This window comes from Monocercomonoides exilis (genome assembly GCF_001643675.1).
Source record: "Monocercomonoides exilis strain PA203 chromosome Unknown scaffold18-1597598, whole genome shotgun sequence".
NCBI classification, from domain to species: Eukaryota; Preaxostyla; order Oxymonadida; family Polymastigidae; genus Monocercomonoides; species Monocercomonoides exilis.
Genome location: NW_027150563.1, coordinates 109,418 through 135,578, shown reverse-complemented (window position 1 = coordinate 135,578; position 26,161 = coordinate 109,418). Strand labels below are relative to the sequence as shown.

The window sequence follows — 26,161 nt, the reverse complement described above, 5'->3', positions numbered from 1 at the left end:
GAACTCCATTAAAGGTCAGGAAAATGTCTTTTGGAAATGTTTCAAAGCTTGTTTTTCAATAGTGTCATGCTTCCTTGTTGGAATTGAACTTTTGCTTGATTGAAAAATTACTTTTCTTTTGAGAATAAAATATCTCAAGGAGAATAATTCTTGTTGACAAAAACTTGAAAAAAGTGGCAATATTTACTTTTTGTGTTGAAACACTCGATCAACACTTGAAAGAATAAATTTCAAAATTTAATTCAAACTAAATTGTTTCAAAAAACTACAATGCACAATGTCTGTGTTGACTTTTTTACGAAACGGTTTTATATTGAAACGAAATTTTAAAATCCGTTTTACGAAAATTTTCAATTATTAATCAGAAAAGAAAAGAAGAGTTAAAAAAAAAAAAAAAAAAAAAAAAAAATGCAATATTGTGTAAGATAATGTTTCTTCAAAAAAATCAGGATCTTAAATGAGGTTAAGCTTTTTCAAACGAAGTGCGCTTATTTGAAAATACATTGCTTATGCAAATAATCATTAACTTCACTTTAATCAACTTTGTACCGTGAATAAAAATTTAAATTCACATTTCATCTACAATAGCAGACGAAAACTCATTCGCAATATTTTCTAAAAAAAAAAAATAAAACAAAACAAAAAATTAAAGATTTTCTGAATTAAAAAAACGATGCCAAATTGTCAAAACAAGAAATTGTATCATATCACTAACGTACAAAATGCCAAATTTTTTTATTATGCAAATATTCAAAAATAAAAATATCAGAAATTCAAATCATTCACAAAACAATTCTCTGGCAGTTGATAAATCATGCAACATGGCTAATTTGCTGCATTCATCAAAGCAACCAAAGACATTCTACTCGAAGAAAACATCAATCAAGCCAAATTGGCACAACGTTAATCAAAATAAACAAACCAATGAGGACAAAAAAATTTTCCAGAAATGCAAAAAAGGCACAAATTAATGGGAAAAAAAAAATGAATAAAACTAAACAATAAAATAATAATAAAATCTTCATCTCTTCACAATTCAAAATAAACTCATATAAAAATAAAAGTTAACAAATTACAACCATAATTATGATATTTGCATCAGAAAAATTGGAAAATAAAAATATGAATAATACTCACATGATACACGCATGGGTGGTGATATGATCTCATGCTTTAAAAATTATTCCTTTCATCATTCCTCTTTTATGCTCCTTTAAAGAATAAAATGCACCAATATCATCAATCTGCTTCTTTTTTTCCCAATTCAAATAAAAAGTTGTTTCAGAAATTGTTCTTTTCACAAATTCTATCTTTCGCTTTTTAAGCCATCATGTCATTAGTTTGAAAGAATTCGTTAAATGAATTAATTAGAACAGATTTCCAAATATTTTTTTTTTTTTGAATATTTCGCATCATTCATAAATTTCACCTTACTGCTCAAGCAGTAATTGTTTAATATTTCATCTATGCGAATCCTTTTCATTCATCTCAATAACATGTAATGTTATTATGTATTTCAACAGTATTTTTTTCGAAATAATCAATAAATTCTTGAATTTCATTTCGTTACTTTTCTTTTTAGCCATTTGACGTATCTTTTCCTTTGCCTTTTCCTTTCGATTTTCCCCCAGCTCTTTCTTTTCCTTCCATCTTCCCTTCGAGTTTCCATTTTCCTTTTCCGCTCAAACAAGAATTCTCCAGGTTTTGTGGTTCTGCTAAGCAATAACCGGCTTTTCGATCTCTATCTGTTGCACATTTTGCCGTTTTCTCCCCTTTCACTCCTGTTTCAAATTGTTCATCAAAAGAATTGAATGGAGAATCATTTAAATAACAGTTCTCACCCAAGTGTCCCTTCTCGGAACTAATCGAATTTGAGTTCACTTTTCCCGATAGAAAAGACTGAGTATTTTTATCGCAGAATGAACCTCGATCAGAACGCAAACGATCATTGCATTCACATTCCTCATTTCCGTTGATGCAATTCTTTTCTGAAAATTTATCTTTCTCGCTAGAATTAACGCATCCAGGAGAATGAACAAAATGGAATGGCGATCGTCGCTCATAAACATCAGATAATAGAGCACAATCTCTGTCTGATGGTGAAGAATAAGAAGAATAAGAATAATACGACGATGATGAAGAGGCAGATTCCCTTCCATGTCTTGAGGAAATTCTCTTTGACCGCATTGAGGCAAATGAAGCGCGAATCGGAGATGTACCGTATGCTTCAACGAACTTTTGAGTTCGCTTATGAGTGCGAACAACTTTGTTAGCGTTTCCAGTTTGTTTTTCTTCATTGATGATTTCTTTTTCATTCTCATTATGAACTCTCTTTAGAAGGTTCACATATTCAGATATACTGACTGATACATCCCAACACAAATAATCCAATATAACCGTTTCTAACTCTCTCAATTCATCAATTCCCAATAAAAATAGATCGCTTACAGTTCCTTTGGGTAATGGCCTGTCAACGCAACTTTTGTAACCAAGCAACAAGCACACAACAAGAACTGTAATGATCCAAACCCTATCCACACGTTTCCCTAAGCAGCAGCAATGAGTAAGTCCAACTCTTTCAAATAATATAAGCCCATTTACAAGTTCACATTCGCGAATGTAAATGTCTTTTTGAAAAGCTCGAAGAACCTTATAAATTTCATGTGCAAACATTGCTTCACTATTTCTTGGATTTCCTAAAATAATTCTTGTATGTGGGAGGAACATGCAAATCTGACGTAAAGGATGTGTTTTGCATGCTCGGCAACTTATGATGTTAGCTTTCTTCCTCGATGAAGATAAAGAACTTCTCAATAAACAGCATTGGGCGATGTAAAACACAACTTTTCCAGCTTTTCTGACTGTTGTTGTGTTCAGTCTTTCTTCAAAAAATAATGGCCTTTGAATTTCCCATGCAAGTTTTGCATTTATTGCAGATTTTGAAGTTGCAGAACACAAAAAGTTTGGAGATGGATCAATGTATATAACTGAATCTGGCGAAGATCCAAGCGATGAAAAACCCTTTTCTGAACATATAAAAGAACCAATTTGACTTGAGTCTTTTTGATCATATTCAGAAGAAGGAAAGTTCTGAAGATAAATTGGAGAAAAGAAATCTTCCTGTTCGTTGAATGAATCTTCTCCTTGCTGTGTGTACAATGCAGAATTCATATCACTTTGCATTGCACTTTATTATCCTCAAAAATAAATAAAAATTTCACAGTTGAAAAAATTTGGTAAATCTGTAAAACAGTTGAATTTTGAACTTCCAAAATAAGATTTCGAAAATATTTTGGTTCTTGAAGATCTGAAAATGAAAAAAAATTAAATCATTCATATCATTTAAAACATTTGGTTAATGACGAAAAAATAGATTCAAAAAACATAAAATAAGACTGATCATTCGTCTGCGTCATTGCAGATAGTGGACCCAAACGAATTAATCTGATTGTGAAAAACGGAATGTAATCATACTTAAAACTCGAAATTCTATCTAAATCTTTCCCATTTCTTGCCAAGCCCAAAGGTACATCCAGGACACCATCCATTCCCATCTTTCCCAACACAATCACATCGTCAGCAGTTATCCCCCTTTTACCCCCAGATCCACACAATTTCTTCTTCTCATCCAATTCATCAGTCATATCAACAGAAGGAGAAGAATGTTGAATAAGGCTGTTATTCATTGGAGAAGGTGTTTTATTCGAAAGAGAAGTCGGAATTCGCTCAGAAAGCAGCTGTTTCAGTTCATTTCTTTCGCCAATGGCGTTTGAAATTGAATGAATCCAGTCAAGTTTTGTGTCAATTATGTCAAATAAGTTCGAATGGAGCAAAAATGAAGAGATTTTTGAGACAAAACTGAGATTTTGAAGGAAATTGGAAGAAAATATCGAATTTATTGAAGAAGAATAAGCAGCAGCAGAAGAAGAAGGCATTGATAACAAAGATAACGGCATTAACCCAATATCTTCTTCTTCTTCTTCTCTTTCCTCTCTCTCTCCTCTTTCTCTTTCTCCTTCCCTTTCCTCTCCTCCTCCTCCCTCTTCTCCCCCTCCTCCTTCCTCTTCCTCTTCAAACGACATCACCACCACCCCAGCAGTGTTGTCCATGCCCTCGTAGTTGAATGAAGAGAATACCGTTGCCACTCTCTCTGAATGCGACAGAACGAGTCCCTTGTCTGCCACTTCGTGTCCCCTCACAATCAGATTGATGCGGTTGGAATGGCAAAAATGGAGGGATTGGGAGGGGGAGAAGGAAGGGCGTGAGGAAGAGGAAGAGGAAGAAGAAGAAGAAGATGATGATGATGAGGAAGAAGAAGAAGAAGAGGAAGAAGAGAAGATGAATGGATCACTCCAGAGAATGGAGAAGAGAAGGGAGCGAAGGTGGGATGAAGAGAGGGAAAGAGAGGGAAGAAGAATAAAAGAAGGAGGAGGAAGAGAAAGAGATGAAGGAACAGAAGAAGAAGAAGGAAGAGAAGAAGATAAGGAAGAAGGAAAAAATGATGAATAATGAAGGATATTTGGATAACATGGCGCTAAAACATCGACAACCCTCTTCCATTTCACATTTTTCTCTTCCTCTTTCTCTTCTTCTTCTTCTTTTTCCCTTTCTCCACAATTATAATAATCATTCTCCAAATAATTCCCTTCTTCCTCTCCTTCTATTCCTCTTCCTCTTCCTCTTCTTCTTCTTCTTCTTCTCATCATATTCTTCTTCATTTGCTTCCATTTCTCTTCAAAAATTTCCATTTCTGTGTCTGTTGGAGGCATAAGTGACATCAACTGCTCAAATGGTGAAATATCATCATACACAAAGAATTGTTTGATTCTATTGATTCGATTGTTTTTATTGATTTCATTGAAATTGTTGAATTTTTGCAATTCTTTTGGTTTATTTGAAGTTTGTTTGTAAGAAGGAAGAGAAGAAGAAGAAGAAGAAGAAGAAGATGATGATGATGATGAATTCGAAGAATTTGAAGGGTAAAATTGAGAAAAATCAGAGAAAAAATCGTTTTGTGGGATTCCGCCGTGAAGAAGAACGATTCTTCTCTCAGAATTGATAGAGAGGAAATGATGAGTGAATGAAGAAGAGGGAGAAGAAGAGGGAGAAGAAGGAGAAGGAGAAGGAGAAGGTGAAGAAGAAGAAGAAGATAAAGAAGAAGAGGAATTTGATGAAGAATATGAAGAAGAAGAAGAATTCAATGAAAGTTCTCCACAAAATACAGAATTATCACAGAAAAGCAAGAAAAGAGGGCGAAAAGGTGAAGGAGCAGCGAAAATCTGTGAATTTTGGAGAGGAAGAAGAGAACAAAGAGAGAGAAAGCAACGAGATGTAGAAATAAAAGAGAAAGATGAAATATTTGATGGATGATTGCTTTCTGTGCAAAGATATGAAGAAGAAGAAGAAGGAGGAGGAGGAGGATAAGGAGGAGGAGGAGGAGAAGAAGCAAAAGAAGAGGAGAAAGAGGAGGGAGAAGATGATGATAGAGAAGGAGATTGAGAAGAAGGAGAAGGAGAAGGAGAAGATGAAGAATTCATTGAAGAAGAAGAATTTAGTCTATTTGAATTTCCAATTTGCTCATTTTCATTTGAAAGATGATTTTTCATTCCATTTCTTGTTGGTGTGAGTGTCTGGAAATGCTGACACAGATGAGGATTAGACGAATAAATAGAAGAATCTGTTGGATGGAGGAAAGAAGAGGGGGAGGGGGAGGGAGAGGAAGAGGAAGAGGAAGAGGAGGAGAAAGAAGAAGATGATGATGATGACAATTTGTTGTCGATTAATGAAGGACCATCTGTATTGTTTCTATAGCTCAAACTCAAATATGAATTTCTATCTTCTTCTTCCTCTTCTTCCTCCGTTTCTCCTTCTTCTTCTTCTTCTCCTTCTTCTTCCTCTTCCTCTTCTTGTCTGTTTGACAATTCTGAATTTTCACACGAATCATCTTCCAAGCAATAACTTTCATCATCATCATCTTCTCCTTCTTCTTCTTCTTCGCTTCTTTCTTCCCCTCCTCTTTCTTCTTCCTTCTCATTCCTTCTCAAATGAATCACAGAATCTTCACTCTCTTCTCCATTTGAACTGTTTCCTTCGCTTTCATTTTCTTCTTCTTCTTCTTCTTCTTCTTCTTCTTCTTCTTCTTTATGTTTTTTGCTTTCTTCAAATAAATTATTCTTCATGTTCTTTTCTTCATCTTCCATTAACCATCTTTTCCTTCTCCCATGTTCATTCCAAATATCTCCATGTTTTATCCTATTTTTCTTTTTATAATTCTCAAAACTCTTTAAACCCTCAAAATTCTTCAAATTCTTGTTTTTCTGATTTATTCTTGATTTTATCTTATTTTTCTTATTTTTCTTGTTATTCTTGTTATTCTTGTTATTCTTGTTATTCTTGTTATTCTTGTTATTCTTGTTATTCTTGCTATTCTTGTTTTTCTTGTTCTCTTCTTCTTTTCCTCTTTTTTTGTTGATTGAACATAATTCATTTATGTTTCTTTCACACAACCATATCCCTGATGACGCATTAACAACAGAAAAATGTCCTTCATTTGAAGAAGACAGACAAGGAAAACTAGAAAATCTTTGAAAATTTGAAAAATGAGAACAAAGAAGAGAATTTGAAGAAGAAGAAGGAGAAGAAGGAGAAGAAGGAGAAGAAGGAGAAGAAGATGAAAAGATGGAAGAAGAGGTTGGATTATTGACGGGTGAAGAAGGGTTGAAAATGATTGGAGAAGAAAGAGAAGGAGAAAGAGAAGGAGAAAGATGAAGAGAAGGAGATTGAGAACAAGAAGGAAGAGAAGGAGAGGAAGGAGAAAGAGAAGAATGAGGAAGAGGAAGAAGAGGAAGACTTGAATAAATATGAGAAAGAGAAGGATGTTGCAAAGAAAGAAGAAGAGAAACAGAATCAGAAACGAAGCAATTGAGAAGACGAGAGGAATTTTGGAGGTGGCAAGGGCAAGGGCAGCATAAGGGAGGAGAAGAAGATAAGGAAAAGGAAGAGGGGAAAGAAGAAGGAGAAGAAGATGTTGATAGAGAAGAAAGAGAAGAAGGAGAAGGAGAAGAAGCAAACGATGAAGAGATTGATGGAGAAAAGGAAGAAGAAGAGGAAGAAGAAGAAGAAAGAGAAAGAGAAGAATCAGAATAGATGAGAGGCGGATGAATAGAACATTCGCCACACAAATGGCATCTGTGGCAGTCAACAAACACACAATCTTCATTGACAACATTGCTGGCACAATTATCATTCAATTCTTCTTCTTCTTCTTCTTCCTCTTCTCTTTCTTCTTCTCTTTCTCTTTTTTCATTTCCTTCTTCTTCCTTTCTCATTTCATCCATTTTCTCTTCTTCTTCTTCCTCTTCCTCTTCTTCTTCCCCCTTTTGAACTGATTTAAAGATGAATTTTCTATCTTTTTGAGAAGAAGCATTCAAAATGGCTCTAATTGTTCCACACACATAACATCGACAGCGCTTTCTGAAATGAGAAGAAAAGAAGTTTGTTGAAGAAGAAAGAGAAGAAGAAGAAGAAGAAGAAGAAGAAGAAGAAGAAGGAGGAGGAGGAGGAGGAGGAGGAGGAGGAGGAGGAGAAGAAGAAGAAGAAGAAGAAGAAGAAGAAGAAGAAGAAGGAGAAGAAGATATATTTGATGATGAATTTGATGATGATGAAGAAGAATTTGAAGAAGAATTAATAGAAGAGAAAGAAGAAGATGACGATGAAGAAGAAGATGAATGTTTATCTTGTTGAATGAAATGAGAGCAGATTGAACTGAAACAGCAGGGAAACACACGAATTGAAGCTAAAAACACATTTTTTGCAATTCTTTGTGAATTTATGGGATCAAAAGAAGAAGAGGAGGAGGAGGAATAAGAAGAAGAATTTGATGAAGAAGAGGCAAAAGATGAAGGAGGAGGAGGAGGAGAAGGAGAATTATCAATGTTAAATGTTGATTTGTTGCTAAATTGCTCTGATTCGTCTAATGATTCCGTTTTTTTCATCGAATTTGAAGAAGAAAAAGCAGAAAAATCAGAAAAAATTGTTTTTTCTGTTTGAAATTTCGGTTTTTCTTTCAAAATTTTCATTTTTTGAGGAAGAAAATGAATTTTTCTGTTGTTTGAAGAAAACACTTCAGAATGCAATCTCTTTACTTTTTCTGAGAAAAAGGAAGAATTTACGCAAATATCATCTTTGGAATTTAAAAGAGAAGAAGAGGAAGAAGAAGAAGATGATGATGATGAAATCGAAGAATAATTTGATTTCTTATGAGCTCTGACAAATTTACGTGGAAGATGTCGATGAAGATGCTGATGATGATTTTGATTCATATAAAATGAAGAAGAAGATGATGATGATGAATATTTTCTTTGTTTCTTCTTTATTTTTTTGTGATTAATCAAATTTCTGTCAATTTTTTGCCTTTTTCGAATGAAAGTCTGCTTTTCAAATGGAAAAACACCAGAAAAAGGAGAAAAAAGCTCATTTTTCTTGTCTAATGGATGAATTTGAGAGGGAAAGGAAGAAAGAGAAGGAGAAGAAGAGGAAGAGGAAGAACAATTAGGGGAAGAGGTGATATGAAGAGAAGAATGAATTGCAGAATGAGATGGATAAACAGAAGTTGAAGGCGAAAGGGAGAAATTTGAAGTGTTCGAAATGAAATTTGAAGGAAAAGAAGAAGAAGAGGAGGAGGAGGAGGAAGAGGAGGAGGAGGAGGAAGAGGAGGAGGAGGAAGAAGAGGAGGAGGAGGAAGAGGAGGAAGAAGAGGACGATGAAGAGGAAGGAGAAGGAGAAGAAGGGGAGAGAAAAGAAGAAGAAGAAGAAGTATTTGAAGAAGTAACAGAAGCAACAGAAGAAGAAGAAGAAGAAAGAGGTGATTGCACGCTCAATCCATCAAATTGAGCAGAATCTGAGTCAATTCTTCTGACCGACTCATCAGAGAGAATAGAAGATGATTCAACCGCCTCCACAAATGAAGAGGTGTTTGGAGAAAGAAGACATTTTTTCGAAAAGAATGGAAGAAAACAAGAAGAGGATGAGGAGAAAGAAGAAAGAAGAGGAGGAAGAGAAGAAAAATAGGAAGAAGGAGGAGGAGGAGAAGTTGTTTCAACACTTGATTTTTGAGCGTTTGCATGAAATTTCATTGGAACAACATGTTTTGTGGCTGATTGCAGAGTAACAATGGTAGACAAAGGCAAATAACGAAACAAATCAACCGTCAACAAATATAACTCGATTTCTCTTCTTCTAATCTTCATCCGTTCTCTTTCTTCTCTTTCTCTCTCTTGGAATTGATTGGAATTTGGCTGAAAAGCTTGCCAGTTGCCTTTTCTTTCGCTTGTTGTGACACACATGTCGAAAAAGCACCTATGAAGAGAAAAAGCAGTGTTGGGTTGATTGAATGAGGCGATGGCTAAGGAGGAATAAGAAGAAAGAGAAGAAGGAGAAGGAGAAAATGAAGAAGGAGAGGAATAACAAGAGGAATAACTAGAAGAATAAGTAGAATTATTAGAAGAATAATTAGAACCAGAATAATAATCAGAACCACCGCCACCACAACCTCCATCACCCTCAGAATTATAGCACTCTTTGTACATCTTCACCACCTCTGCCAGTTCTGCATTCATTCCCGGCCTCATTGCCTCGTGATTGCCTCTCAGCAGGAAAATGCGGCTGGGACACATCATCCGATACATCAGAAGAAGAACAATCACTTCGAGTGAATGTACACCTCTGTCGATATAATCACCCAGAAAGACTACAGAAGAGTGGGGGAGACGAGGGAGACGAGGGAATGAGGGGGAAGGGGAAGGTAAAGAGGAAGAGGAAGGGGAGGTTTGGGGGTTGTTGGTTGGTATTTCGGGGGAGAAGGAAGAAGATGAAGGAGGAGAAAGAGAAGAAGAACACAAAGGATTACATTTTTCATTCATCTCCCACTCATCTTCTAATTCATCTGTCAGCAGAAATCGATCAACAACTTCCAGAACACTCAGAAGTGCTGTTAAGTTGCCATGCAAGTCACCCACAACAATCAAGCCATTTTGAGAAGAAAGAGAAGAAGGGACATATGTTTGGCTTACTCTTCCATCTGATTCGACATTGAGAAAGAGAGTGGAAGGATGAGGGGAGGAGGAGGAAGAAGAGGAAGATGATGCTTGTAATGGCAATGAAGGAGAAAGACTTGATGATGAAGTCGCACTTGAATGCATATTGTTATTCTGTTGCATACAATCTTCTTCTTCTCCTCTTTCTCCTCTTTCTCCTCCTCTTTTCTTTCCTCTTCCTCTCCACTCATTCACTCCCACACACTGCACAACTGTCTTCACAACAGCTGAGTACTTCTCATTCTGATAGGGATGCATCTTCTCCCAATTCGAAAACACACTTCTTCCTTCGCTTTGCCCATCGCCTCGATAATTCTTTGTCCAATCTTCCATCTCGTCCTCTTCCATCCTCTCTTTCTGGCTGCTTTTCAGAAATCTCCCTGTTTTCCAGTCAGTTTGGCTTCTTCCTCCCCATTCATTGTCTTCTTCTCCTTCTCCCTCTCCTTCTCTCTCTTCTCCTTCTCCCTCATCCTCCTCCTCCTCTTCTCCTTCTCCTCTCTCCCATTCCTCTCCAAAGCGCGAACACAAACTCTCCTTCGATCCATACGATTTCGCAGCGATTCTCACAAACACTTCGTATTCTTCGGCATCAAAGAACATTCCTGTTCGAAAGCCAGCACTGAAACAACGCTCGCAAATGAGTCTTTTTGTGGCCAAAACGAAAGAAGGAGAAAGTTTTCTGTGTGAAAAGGGGAGGGGGAAAAGAGGAATACGAAGAGATTCGAGCAAAGCAGAGCGGGTTTGGTGGGGCAGGATGGAGTGTTGGAAGGAAGAGAGGCAAAAGAGATTGGAGATGAAATAATCATTGAAGGAGAGGGAGATGAGGGGAAGATTGGGGGAAAGGAAAGTGGGAGAGGGAAGAGGAAGAGGAGGAAGAGGAGGAAGATGAGGAGAAGAGAAAGAGGAAGAAGAGGAAGAAGAAGAAAAAAGAAGAGAATGAAATTGGGGAAGATGATGAAAAATGTTTTGAAAAGTTTTAATTACTTTGTTGATTGAAGAAGAAGAAGAATTTGCAAGCGATTTCAAAATGTTGATAAAAGGAAGATATTTGCTAAGAAATTGAAGATATTTCTGTTGTTCTTTTGAAATAATCGTCGAATTTGATTGTTGGTTCGTTTTGTTATCATTTTGTGGAAATGAAGAAGAAGAAGAAGAAGAAGAAGAACACAAAGAATCAACATCTTCAATATGGCATGAATTTTCCTTTTTCATTAAAATTTCGCCTTCTTCTTCTTTCTCTTCTTTTATATCTTCTTCTCCTTCTCTTTCTTCTCTTTCTTCATTTCCGTTTGACTCACATGAGAAAGGGAAGTAACGATGGTGTGAGTTGTGCCATATGACTTGGATGAATATGCCATCCATCTCAACAATCGAAAGAGGCTCACACCCAGAATTGCACGGGACAATATGAGAGATATCAAAGAAGGAGTTATTTGTGGATGAAGGAGAGGAAGAAGAAGAAGAAGAAGAAGAAGAAGAAGTCGATGATGATGAAGGACAACAAGACGAATTAACTGAAGAAAAATCTGTTTTCATTGCTTGTTTTCCTGATTCATATTCCTGCTGAATTGTATCTGAATGAAGAGTTTCTTCACATTTTGAGTGCAACGAGGCAAAAAGAGGGGTTTTTATTGTTTGGCAGCAGCTTTCGATGAGATTGTCAATAGAACGGTGGATAAATAATTGAAAATCATGTTGAGATGTTTCGGATGAGGAAGATGAGGAAGGGAAAGAGGAAGGAGAGGAAGAGGTTGAAGAAGAAGGAGAACAAAAAGAGGAGGAAGAGGAAGAAGAAAATTTCTGTTGACTTTTTGTTTGAGCAGCATTTGTATCAAATGACAGATCAGGAAACATAATCTGCAGTGTCGTACCAAAGGTGTCAGCCTCACTCTCAACTTCCTCAAAACTCAGCATCATTTCAGCTAAATCATTGTTTTCTTCTTCTTCTTCTTCTAATTCTTCTGTTTCTTCTTCTTCTTTTGATATTTCTTCAGCTCTTATTTCACTGTTATGATTAAAATTCTGATCATTTTGCATTTCCTTTTCGATTCTTCTGTTATTTTCTGTTGTTTGATTGTTGTTTGAGAACAATTCATTCAGATAACTTATTCCTTCTTCACGTGTTTCAAGTTGATTGAAAACAGATTTTGAATGAAAAGATGAAATAGAATTTTTCGTGGAGTCAGAAGAAGCTGTTGGATTTGAAATACTTGAATTTGGGGTTTGATTTGTGTTTGAGAAAGATGATGAAGGAAAAGAACTTATAGAAGAAGAAGAAGAAACATATGAAAAGGAAGATACAGAAGTGGAAGAGGAAGAGGAAGAGGAAGAAGAAGAAGCAATATTTTTCGAATGATTATACACTTCATCTTTTCCATCCAGCATTTTTCTCTCAAAAGGCATCAAAGCATCCACAAGTGTCTTCACTGAATGAATCTCCTTCAACGCATTCATCTTCATTGAAGATTTCTTCACTTTTCCTGTTGTCATTTTCCCGTCTTTTTTCTTCCTCTCTTCGGCTGCCAACGCAGCTGCAGAAGATGGAGGCAGACTGAACGAAAAAGTTGGTGATTTTGTGTGTGCATATGAATGAAAAGGTGAATAATTCATCTGTGATTGATTCAATTGGTTTGATTGGCTTGATTGAAATGGATAATTTGATTGAATCTGCTGCATTTGTTGCATTTGTTGTATTTGTTGCACTTGCTTCTGCTCTTGTTGTTTCTGTTCTTGTTGTGGCTGTTGTTGCATTCTATCTGAAGGAAACACCTCTGGCGGAAACAGAGGAAGTGGAGAAGGAGATTGGCTTCCCAGAGAAGAAGGCAGGTCATTCGACATGAAATCAGGTGGATGAAGCGGAGGAGGCATTGCATCGTCGTCCCACGCTGCTTCTGGAAGCTCAATCTGTTCTTGTCCCATCGCTTCTTCTTCCTCGTCCTCATCCTCAACAACCTCGTTGTAGTTATTCCATTCCATCCCCATCTCATACATTATCATTTCATTTTGTGGTCCTGCAACTCTTTCACTCTTCATTCCTTTTCTTCCTTCTCCTTCTCCTTCCCCTCTTCTATTTCCTCCTTCTCCATTCATCGTCATCTGTTCAGCCCCTCCAAACTGATTCACAACACCTCCCACATCCATCTGTTGTACTTCATCCTTTTTCATCATTTTTGGCTGTTGTTCTTCCTCTCCATCCATCTTGTTTAACCACTTCATCCTCTTCTTCAGCATTCCAAACGAGATCATTTCATTGTCTCTAACTGATCCACAGTTGCTCTCGCTGTCTCCATCAAGCGAAGGCACACGAAATCTGCGCTGTTGATCTCCTGTTTGGATGGTGAGTGCTGTCAGCGATGTTGCAAGTGTTTCTGTTTCATCTGCATCGCTGTAGCTGAATGCTCCATCGTTGTAGCTGTTGTCACGTCTTCTCCACTCGTCCCTGTCTTCTTCGATTGAAAACTGTTGGTTCTGCTTCTGCTTCTTCTGCTCATTCCACATCATCGCATTGTTTGTGAATGAATGAATGCTCTTTCTCCTTTTGTACAGAACTCTTTCTTGTTCTGCTCCTCGCATTGACCTCGTCCTTCTCCTGTCTGCAGAAGAAGGGCGTGAAACATGAGGCAGTTGCTGAGGAGAATAATTAGGAGACAAATGAATGTGCCTGCCTTGTTTCGACCTCCCATCCCGATGAAATGGCAGTTCATGAGCCAAAGACATCGTTTCATCCATTTGTGATGATGAAGAAGCTTTGTTGCTTCTGACTCTAACATCGACAAGTGACTGTACTTCTTCACTGGCGAGGCTGATGCTTTCGTTTGATTCTCTTCCATCTCTTTTTCTTCTGTGATAATTTGCCATGTTTTGTTGCTGATGCTGTTGTTTTGCATTCAACCAAAATGCAGCTGGACTCAACGACCGATGCGATCTGCTCCCATCCATATTTTCCTGCTCTCTTTCATTTCTCTCTCTTCTTTCTCCATTCGAACTGAAGTTCTTCATACTTCTTCTTATCCATCTCTCCAGCTTCTCCCGGCAGCGCGGCCACAAATGCTCCCATGCCGTTTGACTATGTCCCTGACAGCCTTCGCCATGATGCCGACAAAACAGCAAATACTTCTGTACTCTGCTGAGCGAGTGATACAAAGCTCTTCCAATCCGCCGCTTCTGCTTGAGTGTTGTTGCATGGCTCAGCATTTGAGTGAGAAACTCATTTGCTTTTTGAGCTTTTTGCACCGCTCTTCTTTGCTGCTTGTTCAGATGCCCTTCAAATTCTGCCTTTGTGTAACGCGCTGATCCATCAATGCTCTCCATTTCTCCTTCTTTGCTGCCTTCATTCGTAAATGCAGAAGAAGAATGCTTTCCTCCAAATTGTGGAATGCTCCTTCTGCTGTCCAGTGTTTGCTGAGATGGCGATCGAGACAATTGTCTGCTGTTTGTTCCATTTCGCCTGTTTTCTTGCTGCTGTTGTTGCAACCTATTTGCAGGTAATAGCAATTGAGACGACGAAGCATTCATACTCGAATTTGCAAGCTGATTAGCCACTGCCATTCGATTCGCACTTCCAAAGAATGTCTCCGGAGGCCTGTCAAAACGAGTGTCCCCGTCTTCTGTGATGTCGAGCTCAGCTGTCCTCAACAGCTCCAAGTCGCTCACAAAGAACGGATCATCTTCAGGACACAGTGAAGAAGACTGTGAAGGAGTGACACTGCTGTTGTTTGTGCAGCTGCTGCGGATGGAGACAGCAGAGTGCACAGAACACGTGGGAGAGGCAGAGCGAGTGGGGAACGGCGATTGAGAGAGGAAGGACTGTTCATCAGAGAGGAGGGAGTATTTCACTGAGGAGAGTTCAGAGCTGCCGGTGGAGCAGGAATAGAGGGAGCTGCGGGAAGGCGAGCGCGGGTAGAAGGAAAGGTTGGGAGAATAGGATGCTAAAGAAGCTGAATCAGAGGAAGAATTAGACACAAAAGAGAAGTTTGCATTTGAGTCGTATGATTTGACAGAGGCACGTGAAGGTGCCCTTCTCATCCATCGTCTGCTGAGGCGTCGTGTCTGATAGGAAGACGGGTGTTCTGTTAAGTGGGCAGCTGTTCTGAATGCCTTTGGAGCAGATGGCTGTGAAAACTGATCGAAAAATGGCTTGTTTTTGTTTGCTTCGAAGGAATTCGAATTGAAATTCAAATTAAAATTCGAATTCGTATTTGAAAGTGCATTTGAGCTAAGATCCTTCATTTCTGAGTTGTTTGATGAATCTTTTGTGTCTGTCTGAGTAAGCAATGCAATGAGGACGCGGAGGCTGCACAGAAACTCTTCTTTTTGCATCTGCCACTCAGAAATGAAGAGCGGAGACGAACGAACAGAAGACGAAAGAAGTGGGAGAAAGTGTTGATGATAAAAATTATATTTTGATGGAATATAGCACGATTTCAAAAGACGAATAAGAAAACGAAGTTTCGTTGGATTTGAATGTTGGAAAAGTGATTGAAAAGCTGATGTCATTTGATTCTTTGACCACAAATGAGCAACCGAATGCTGCAGCAAATGCACCAAAAACACTGCCTGATATCTGAAATACTCAACATCTGAAAGCCTCAGCTGTATCTGCCTTGCAAATGACGGTTTGTTCTTCTGTTTTTCTCCATCTCTCCCTTCCGTCCTATTCTTCCCATCCATCCCATTCCCTTCCCTTTCTTCTCCTCCACTTCCTCCTCCACTTCTTCCTCCCTCTCCTCCTCCACATCCTCTCCTCTGCTCCTGCCCCATCCTTATCACAGCCTCCCTCACGTGCTGCGGGACCCACACGTCGCACACGCCCAGCTGGTCAGACACAATCGGCATGAACAGCGCGGTGTCTGGCAGAAACACCGTCACCCGCTCAGTCCGCAGGGCAGCCGCCTGCACGCGCTGCAGGGCGGTGCTGAAGGGAAGGAGGAGCTGGGAGAGCAGGAGAACCACACGCACACTCAGAGGGGAGGCGATTTGCGCGACAAGACGCCTGCCTTGGGTGAGGACAGCGAGGAGGCGGGGCTGGTTGGTGGATGAGAAGGAAGTGGAGAATGGAGAGGAAAGTGATGAATGATTATTATTATTATTATTTGATGATAGTGGAAATGATAGTGATGATGATGAAAATTTTCCTTTTTGAATAGACAGCCGTGAAGGCATTTGAATGTACAGATGTAATTTTGCTGGAACAAGAAAGAGAATTACAGGAACAAAAGCAGATTTCCATTTCCTTTGTGCATTTTTCTTGTGTTTTCGTCGTTCTTCACATAAATTGGCATCTTTTGTTCTGTTTGTGTTGTCTTCAGGGAAAAGAGACGATCCAAATGAAAAACCATTTGGAGCATAGTTCGAAGTATTTATTCGAGCACTCTTTATTGAGAATGATTCCATAGAGGCTTCAGTTGTGCTCTCGCTGCTACTCTCGCTATAGTCTTCATCAAAGCCATCATCATCTCCTTCTCCTCCTTCTTTTCTGCTGCTATTAATAAAGCTACTCATCTGCATCTCTGAAGAACCGTATGGAAATTTGAGGTAATTTGAGAAAGAGGAGCCTTTTCTGTTGTTGTTTCTACTACTTCTATCATCGAATGCATCTTCGTATTGACGCTTCAGCTCAGCATAAAGTGAAGACATCAAGGCATGTTCGTCTGGGGCGGTTGGCTGAGTTAGAAAATTTATTGAGGATTCATTGTCAGAATTAGTTATCTTTGATAAATCTGTTTGAATATCACTCTTCTTTAAGGAGCATGCAAGTAATGGAAAATCGTGGGTTGTCAGTTTTGCTCCAGAATGTGTCGGGTAATATAAAAGTTCGCTCGGGGTTTGGGCTCGCGTCTGCTGCGATGAACCACTCCAATCTATTTCTTCCTCAAATGTCTCAGAAACATCAAATAATTCTGGTTCTTGTGGTGAAGGAATAATTTCTGATAATTTTTCAACGTCTATAGGGCATTTTTGTTGCTTTCTATCCTGATTAATACATCCTTTTTGTAATTTGACGGTATAAACAGCTCGAGAAAAATAATCTGGAAGTTGGGGATGAAACGATGATGAAACAGGTAAAGGAGTTGAATTATGACGTCTCCAAAATCTTCGACCAATGTCAGATGTAAATAAATTCTGAAGGAGCCTAGCCTTGAAATGTGATATCGATTCTTTTCCATCAAATGAAAAATATCCACGAAAGAGGCTTTTGAAAGGTATTTTATTTTTATTTTTATTTTTGTCAAATAGAGGTATTAATGAAGATTGCTTTACAATTCGTAGTTTTTCGTATAACGGTGCTTCACGGCTCAACAACACTTCTGACTCTTCGAACACAAATGCGCAAAAGAATCCCTCATGATTTGCGTTAACTTTAGAAGTTAAACGATTTTGTAAAAATTCCAGGGTTTAGCTCCACTTTTAACTCGTATCGAACCGAACTAATGAAAATAATGAGCAAAAATTAAATTGACTGATCAAAAAATCCATCATAATTTTAAAGAATAAAAGTTGAAATGAAAGAGGTTTTGGTGAAGTGTTCAATCTTTAGGAAGGCGATTCACCCTGTCTTGCTTCGCTTTCAGAAGGTAATTCGTCGTTTTGGAAATAAGTTTCGTTGTAAGACATTGGTAAAGGCTCTTTTCTAGAAGGATTTGGAGGTAAAGGAGAAGGAGTTGAGGCAGCTGTTGAAGAGGACTGCAAAATCAATGGAATAGTTGAGGCATCGGAAGAGGAATACGAAGGGAACTGGAGTGGCTGCTCTATTCTCGAGCGGAGGGAATGAGTGAACGAATCGAGCGAGAGCTGGAGGGCATTCAAGATCGACCGGAGAGACAGCTTCATGTTCATCTCATTGACCACACAGTACATGCGGTGGTGGTCGACATCAAAGCAGATCTGCTCTTCATCTCCCCATTGCATCTCTGGGAACGAAGCCTGGCGGAGCAATGGCCCTTCCCCTCCTCCTCCTCCGCCTCCGCCTCCTCCAATAGCAGCAGAAGCAGCAGAAGGAATCCCCTGAAACCCCTGTAACATCCCGTCGCTGTCAATCAAAGGCGAATTTTCAGAGCGAAAGGGGTCGTCGTATGCATCTGCAAGGGATGTTGGATGAGCCGATGAGGAAGATGGTGACGATGATGATGAAGAGATTGAGGAAGAGGAAGAGGATGGGGAAGAAGAAGAAGAAGAAGATGCAAAGGAAGAGTCCATAGTTGATTGCTGTGCATCAGATGGCTGATAAAATGAGTCTGAAGATAGATATGGAGAAGAAGATAATCCAAGAATGTCTTTGATGTGTTGCGGAAGCGATGACGGAGGCAAAAGCGCAAGAAGCGTAAGTTCGGACGATGATACGTGGGAAAGGTCCGCCATTGCAGCGTTTTGCATCGATTCGATTTCAGAAGGAGGGAAGAGTTGGTACAGCTGATCGTTCTGGGATGATGATTGATTAGAGGTTGGACATCGATATTGATCAGTTGATGATGCAGCAGATATCACCGTTGAGGGAGCAAAACGATCGGGCTGCATTGGAATTGATGTTAAAGGAGAATATGCAGCTCCAGCAAGAGAAGGAGCATCTGCAATTAGATGAGGAATATAAGATCTTAGACGATTTGGTATGCAAAAGATTGGTACAGGCTGAAACAGTCCTATAAAAACAGAGGAGAACATCGAAGAATCTGGTTTCATAAGGCTCGTATGCTGCATATCTCTCCCATTAAATGACGATGTATTTCCTTGTGACATCGATGATGAAGTGAAAGATGAAGTCGCATCATCATTCGTATCTAATTCGTTACACATTTCTCTAACTCGTTCTAATTGCATTTCTTGTTGTTGAGAGGTTCTCAAATCTATTTGGAGAGAATTGACGAATAAAGAAAATGAAGGAGATGATAAAATAAATTGCGATAATGCGTGCAAAGGAGATTGAGATTGTGAAGGCAATTGTTGAGGAACTTCATGTGATTGATGAGAACCTGAAAAAGCAGCAGCATGAATTGATGAAAATTGATTGGACATAAAGGGGTTGGGAAGTGATTGTGAATTTGGCATAATGTCTCTGAAAGGTTGAATTATCGAATCCTGAGGCTGTAGAATTGATGAAGGAATGAATTGCTGATGAGACGAAGGAACATATCTTTGATGATATTGAAACTTATCGTAGAAAGACATTAAAAAAAAACTTGAGAGCTAAAAAGTTTTGAAAAAGTAACTGTTCGTAATTCTACAGAAGGATCATTTGGAACATCGAAAAACAGATAAACGAAGGTACTTGATTGAATACAATTTTCAATGCATGTAAAGAAATTCAATTGCACACGAATTTTCTTTTATGTATCCTTTGCAATCATTTAAAAAACAAAAATATTAATTAACTATTTTAATATGGGTAAGAATTTTTAACGATGGATGATCCTTTTTGAAATCAAACAAAACATTCCTTTATTTTTTCAATAAAAAATAATCATGTTATAAAATGTTTTCTTCAACTTTTTTATTTTTGGAATTGCGAACAAAAAGATAAATAAAGAAATGAAATGCTTTTGTTTTTTTAAAAAATTTCCCTATAAAAGAAAAGTTGAGATAAAAATGCTCCGTGGATTCAAACATTCACAAAATAATCTGCTAAATTTATTGAAAATTCAGTTAGATATTTTTTAAAAAGAAAAGGAATTATTGGATGAAAACTTGTGATCATATCTTCATGACCTTCTTCTTCAAGCCTATCAAACATTTCTCGTTTGATCTCCTTTATTTTCATTTCGTCAACTTCATTGGTCATTTTTCCTTTCATCCTTTTCGAAAGATCCGAAAAGCCCTCTAAGCATTTTTGTGCAATTTCGTCTTCCATTGTTGGCAGCCGAATTTCTTCTGAAATCTGATCATATGCTCCACACTTCAGCAAAGCGTAAACACTAACAGCATCCATATGTGCTGTTATCTGAAAAAGGATTATAAACTTTTCTGTTATTCCTTGCTTAAATGTCCGTGATGATCTGCACATCTCGACAAGCAAGTGAAACAATTCTACATATTCCTCTTTCCACGTTTTAAAAAACACAAAAAACGCATTAATGGTATAAATCCATTTCAAAATGATCTGCACTTCTTTTATTTTTCCGTCTTCTTCCGTTTTCCCTTCGACCCTCCAATCCACGCGCTTTGACATCTCTTCCAGTTCTTGTATTGCCTCTCTCGCAAAATTCAGTTTTTTCGAAATCAATGTTTCCAAACTTTTTGCATTGCATAATCTATCTATCAAAAAATTCCACGCTGATTGGTATGCCAGATGAGTCAGATTTCGATGCTCTTGGTGATATTTGATGATTTCTGTAATCTCTTTCAAATAAAGTGCTCTCTCTATTTTCTTTTGCAAAAAATTCAACATTCAATTAATGATATTATAAATTATTCAAAAATTATTCAAAAATCTTAATACCACTAAATGCCCTACGTTGCCTAAAGCCATCAGAGCAAGTTCCACTTTCTTTTGCGTTTTTTCGCTTCTATCTTTGTTCATTGCTACTTCAAGAAGGCAAGGCACACAAACAGACACTGTTTCTTCGGGCAAATAATGATAGTCATTGCGCAGAAGAAGATAACATTCGCAAATATCAACAACAAGCCATCCGTATTTTTCTTTGCATTTTCTTTCTTCCTTCGTAATTATCTCTTCAAGCGTTAGTTTCAGCACGGAATATTTAAAAGAAGCATTCGAAGAAATTCTCAAATTTTTTTGATATCCAATCTCCTTCAACAGCATAGCTGCGATTCCATTGGACAGATTCTTTTCTTCAATCATGGAGTCCACATCATCGAATAGATCTTCATTGAAGGTCGATTCAAATTCTTCTTTATCCATTTTACCAAGCAATTCGTTCATTTCTTCGATTATTTGCTTCTTTTTTGATTTGTCGCAGCATTCAAGTTCACCTAGCATCTCTATAAAATCATCAATAAATATTACATTTCAAATATCAAAAATTAAATACTTTCGAACTTGTAAACTTCTTTCGGAATGTCTTCTTCACATGTCCGTTATCAATTCTTTTACAAGTGCTTGATCTCATTCTTTTAATTGTTGAAAGTGTTCAATTTAATACGGCTCATCAATCCACACAATAATCGAAAACCACAAACTTTGTTGGTTATCTCGCAAAATCAAAACGATATTTTGTTAATCCCAATTGCTTCACCACACAAAAACTAGTCAAGAAATGGAAACGGCAAAGAAAAAACTTGACTTGGCAGTGGCAGCCAAGATATGCCAATCTTTTGTTTCTTTTTGATCGAACATATAATTACTCAAAATCATGAAATGGAAAACAACTTTTGATTCGCAATGCTTCATGGAGCAACAATTTCCAAATCAGAAATACAGAAAGTATTTCAAACTGAAAACAGTGAACAATCTTAATTCTGGAATGGAGTGGATTTGTTGTTTTGAAATTGAAGAAAAAAATAATAACACTGCACAAAAGCTTGAATAATTAGTTTCTTTTCTTTTCTTTTTCTTTTTCTTTCTATCTTTTTTCTTTTTCTTTTTTCTTTTATTTTTTTTGAAAATATTTTCATTGCTTGCATCTGTTTCTGGATGGCTCAAGGAGTGTGCTGAATCACAAAAGAATATGAAACCTTTCAAATAATCAAATTGGGCTTGATGGAAAAGGTCCAAGACAAAATGCACAGCTTGCACAGACAACATCAAACATCAAGAAAGAGATCGTTTGGTGAAAGTTGCTGTTCATCAGTTCCAAAAATGAGGCAGCCAAGTTCTTTGTTTGGCGGAGTGGGCAGCAGATGCTGATGCTCACTCCTTTTTTGTGACTCTTTTCAATCACTTTTTGAAAAGAAAATGCATTTGATTTCGGGTGAAATGAAATGGAGAGAGGAAGATGGAGAAGTTGACTTTGGCAACTTGGATGAGAAAAGGAAACATGGATGATGCTTTGGTGGATCAAATAAATCTGACAAGTGAATTTCCGATCGAATGAGTGAAAAGGAAAGCTGGCATGTCTGTTCATCATTCATTATTCCTCTCAATCCAACAACAACAACAACAACAACAAATCAAATCAAAATGGAATGAAGTTCTGTTCTTTCCTATTTGCATCCATTGCCATCTCAATTGCTGCGAAGATAAAACAAAAAAGGATATTTTTCACTGACTTAAACTTCTGCTCATCTGAATTTTCGTTTCTTCTCCTTCCTCTCTCCCGCCAGCCACACAAATTGCTGTCCGAACAGAATCCCACAGCACATCCCTTTCTCCATTAATATCCAGATCGATAGTGGAAATTGATTGATCAACATATGTGCTTTGAGTTGCAACATATGCACATCCATCGCACACAGAGAAGCATCTACTATCACCATGCTCCACAGAATGCTGTCATCCACCTCACACACACATTTCAGAGTCTTTGAACACTAAAAGAAGAAAAAGAGGAAGAAAAAGGAGATTAATACATATTTCATTGGATTGAATCAAACAATTCTCCTTCATCATCGTCATTTCAATCACAATAAAGTGAAGGAGAAGGAGAATAAGGAGGAGAAGTCTTCTCAAGAGACAGCACAGGAAATGCTTCAGAGAGCAAAGATAACAATGCAGCTCCACAAAAAATTGTGTTTCATTCTTGCCTTTCTTCTCTCTCTCTCTCTGTCAACCCAATTGTCTGAATAAATTGCCTTCCACCACCAAAACTGCCTTTGTTGGCATTTGAGCAGCTGTTGATTTGTTTGAAGTGATCATTTTTGATGCACTGCTCATTTATGTTCCCTCTCCCAGTATCAACAACAGCTGGCTGCCTCATTCACTTTCACTTTCTCCCTCTTTCCTCTTATTCTCCCCCTTCCTCCTCAATCGCCCCATTTCCTGCACTCTTTCATCCTCTGCTGCCACAACATCCCTTCTTCTCATCCTTCTCTGCAACCTTCATCTCCATCAGCCCTTCCATCCCCTCCTCTTCATTTCCATTCACATCTCCATTTTCACAATCTCCTCAATCATCGCTTCAACATTCCCATTTCAGTTGAGGCAGCGCCATCGACTGGATGCCTATGAACTTCATAAGCATCTCGTTCATCGAATTGCCACACTCTTCCCAAACAAAATACACTTCCATCCCAGACAGAACACACAGTGGCTTCACATCCTGTATCTCCGCCACATCCATAATCGCAAACTCCTGCAACATTGGGTGTGTCGCTCCCATCAGATACACTGCTTCCCTGCACACCCCATTTGCAGATATTCGTTGTCTGTCCCGACGGCTGTTCTGGCAGTGAACAGAAAAGCAAAAGAAAAGAATTAATGTTGTGTTTCTTTCTTTGCGAGTGAAAGAAAAGATCAGCTGGAGGAGGGTGATGTTTGACTGCTCTGAAAAAGGCATCTTCTTCGAGAGGCGAAATGGAAGAGCTGTTGAAAGAGGAAGAGGAGGGAGAAGATGAAGTGGAGGAAGAGCCAGCTGTTTGTTGTTGCTTCTCTTTCATCCGAAGAAGCTCACTTCCAGAATGCGAAGGCAGAGTCATGGACAGAATTGGGTCTTCAACTGAAAGCAACGAAGAGCGAGGGGAGGCGTGTGTTTTGTGCAGATGGGGAGATTGGAGAGAAGAAGAAGAAACTGATGATGATGATGAAAAATGATTGATATCATCTCTATTGAACTGACTGTCTGTTCTTCTCCCTTCCTTTCCTCTGCCATTCTCAGATGCTGATGGAATGGCAAGGCCAGACGAAGCTGAGGCAAGTCGCGAATACGATGTCAAAAACACAGAGTTTCTGTCAAAGGCTCTGTCTTCAGGTGCTTTTTGCCTCTTTCTGGATTCAAATATGCTGGAATGTTGACGAATTCTTGTCTTTTCATCCAAATCTCCCTGTCTCTGTTGTTTCTGTGAAATGTCTGTTGCTTCACTCATGTCTGCCTCATCCAGCCTGTCTTTCTCCTCTTTCCATCTTCTTTCCTCTTCCAGTCTGTCGTCAAATGCCATCCTTCCTCCAGACTGGCTGTCAAACCCAAACAGAAATGTCTTCTTTTCAGCTGACTTTGGTTTTCCCTCTTGGAATTCTTCTTCTTCTTCTTCTTCTTCTTTTGTTCTGTCTGTTTCATCTTCCCCTCGAAATTCTTCCTCGTTTTCTGATGTCTCATGTTGCATTTCATTTTCGTCTTGAATTTCTTCTCATTTTCACAAGGAAAAAACTTCTCAATCTCTTTCTCTTCTCCAACCCTTTCATCATCATCTTCTTCTTCTTCTTCTGTTGAACCATCATTCAGCTCAGCAACCAATTCATCTTCGATATTGCCTTCCCTTCTTGTCTGTTTCATCCCATCTTTTTTGGAATTGTCAACTTTCCTATCTTTTGGATTCTTCTGCAGCTTCGAAGAATGCTCTTGACCAAACAAATCACAAGTGGCACTTCCTTTTCCATTCAGCGAATTCCTTCCTTCTTCTCCTTCTCCTTCTTCTTTTTCTTCAATGTTAGGAGATTTCTGTGTCTTCTTCGATTCATTCTGCTGTGTCTTCTGCTGATGCTGAGGTGAAGGCAAAAACGGAGGAGGGATAAGAAATGGGTAAAATGGAGGGTATCCAAAGGGCACTGAAGGATGATTGAGTGGTTCCTGTTGTTTTCGGCATCCTGTTGAAGATGAAGAAAAAGAGGTATTTGAGACTTTTCATTCCAAGTTGATGGAGTTGATGAAGATTTCATGAGAAAAGTCTGATGATGTTTGAAGAAGAAAAACTTCAGCAGTTCTTTGATTTCCTCTTTTCCTTTCCAGTGGAACTTTGTCACATTCACAAATTAACATATTCGCTAAAATAATCTTTTTTCTTCAATTCCTTCTTTCTCGGCCAAATCGATCTTTTTTCCTCTCTTATCTATCTCTTCACTTCCAAGCAATGCTGTTGCCTGTTCCCTTCTTCAATCATCATCAACATCAATTCCATTCCCACTCAGAATTGTCTCAACCATTCAATTCAGTCCTCAAGCACCGCATGAAATGAATAATTGTCCTTCCATCTGATTCTGCCCTTTTGTGTATTATTTTCACATTTCTTTTTCCAAGGCTCATCGCAATCTCTTTTCTTCAAATGTCTTTCTCTGCTCTACAATTATTCTTTGTCTTTCTACCAGATTTAAAAAAATCTTCAACCAAACAGAAATCTGTCAATATAAATAAAAAACCTTTGGCTTTTGCATCTGAACTTCCATTGCCCTGAAAAGAACATGAAGATAAAATAAGATTGTGAAATCACAATTTGAAAAAATTTCTAAAAAAGATGAAATATTCAAATCAAACAGACGATAGTCTCATATTTAATGAAAAATATATCCATAACTGAAATGTCAAAGCCTTTCAAAAAATTCTCTCTTTTTCAGCCATTTCATCCATTTGAAAACTCTCAAACGATAAAAGTTGTGTCTCTTTCAGACAAATACACAAAATAAATCAAAACAGTAACAAAATAACCCGTGCCACTCCATTAATTAAAAGAATGCACAAACCCCATTTCTTTGAATCATAATGTCCATTTCATCCAAAATATCAATCAAAAAATATCAATTTCATTAATAACTCAATGGATCTGAAGATAACAATAAAGAACTTCAAAAAAGACAAACAAACACAAGGAAAAAATATGTGTGAAAGAGAAGCAATATTTTCATCACTCACACCTCTTTAATTCACAGGATAAATGAAAGTTAAATAAAAAAATGAATTTCGAACAGTTGCTTTGAAAGAAATATGTTCATCCGAATCATACGCTATGAATTAAATTCTATTGCATCTCTGCAAATTTTTATCACATTTCTCAACGTTGTCATGAAAAATTCAAAATATCAATTATTTCGAACAATTCATTTTGTATTATTCTCAGGATCAAACAAACAAGATATTGAAACACATCAAAAACCAATCACAATTAATCATAAATAAAAAGCAAATACAATATCTCCAAGAACAAATAAAAATAGAAAAAAAGAAATATTTTTTTTGTTGATTTGTGCCCATACTAATAAAGCCAAAACGAAGAAAAAAAAGAAAGCAACTTCTTCGTGTGGATAGATCCCC

The 26,161-nt window shown here is 37.9% G+C and overlaps 5 protein-coding genes across 5 annotated transcripts; all 5 read right to left on the bottom strand.

Moving 5' to 3' along the window:
• Positions 1-409: 409 nt before the first annotated feature.
• MONOS_6729p1 (uncharacterized protein) lies at positions 410-3,246 on the bottom strand. The gene has a single exon (XM_067876982.1). It carries the CDS (start codon positions 3,181-3,183, stop codon positions 1,579-1,581), a length of 1,605 nt encoding a protein of 534 aa, XP_067728701.1. The 5' UTR covers positions 3,184-3,246; the 3' UTR covers positions 410-1,578.
• On the bottom strand, positions 3,244-16,730 carry MONOS_6729p2 (uncharacterized protein; the record flags this gene model as incomplete). Its single annotated transcript, XM_067876983.1, has 1 exon — positions 3,244-16,730. The coding sequence occupies one exon, from the start codon at positions 16,728-16,730 to the stop codon at positions 3,339-3,341; it is 13,392 nt and encodes a 4,463-aa protein (XP_067728700.1). The 3' UTR covers positions 3,244-3,338.
• An 897-nt stretch (positions 16,731-17,627) lies between these two features.
• Positions 17,628-18,908, bottom strand: MONOS_6730 (uncharacterized protein; the record flags this gene model as incomplete). The annotated part of the gene is made up of 1 exon (XM_067876985.1): positions 17,628-18,908. One exon carries the CDS (start codon positions 18,906-18,908, stop codon positions 17,628-17,630), a length of 1,281 nt encoding a protein of 426 aa, XP_067728699.1.
• A 778-nt stretch (positions 18,909-19,686) lies between these two features.
• Positions 19,687-21,154, bottom strand: MONOS_17458 (uncharacterized protein; the record flags this gene model as incomplete). Its single annotated transcript, XM_067870380.1, has 4 exons — positions 19,687-19,709; positions 19,773-20,451; positions 20,524-21,026; positions 21,085-21,154. The coding sequence occupies 4 exons, from the start codon at positions 21,152-21,154 to the stop codon at positions 19,687-19,689; spliced, it is 1,275 nt and encodes a 424-aa protein (XP_067728698.1).
• A 1,939-nt stretch (positions 21,155-23,093) lies between these two features.
• MONOS_6731 (uncharacterized protein) lies at positions 23,094-24,242 on the bottom strand (the record flags this gene model as incomplete). The annotated part of the gene is made up of 1 exon (XM_067876986.1): positions 23,094-24,242. The coding sequence occupies one exon, from the start codon at positions 24,240-24,242 to the stop codon at positions 23,094-23,096; it is 1,149 nt and encodes a 382-aa protein (XP_067728697.1).
• Between the last annotated feature and the right edge of the window lie 1,919 nt (positions 24,243-26,161).

Excerpts from the sequence above, each read along its gene's own strand:
- MONOS_6729p1 (XM_067876982.1), bottom strand. The coding sequence starts at position 3,183 with ATGCAAAGTGATATGAATTCTGCATTGTACACACAGCAAGGAGAAGAT.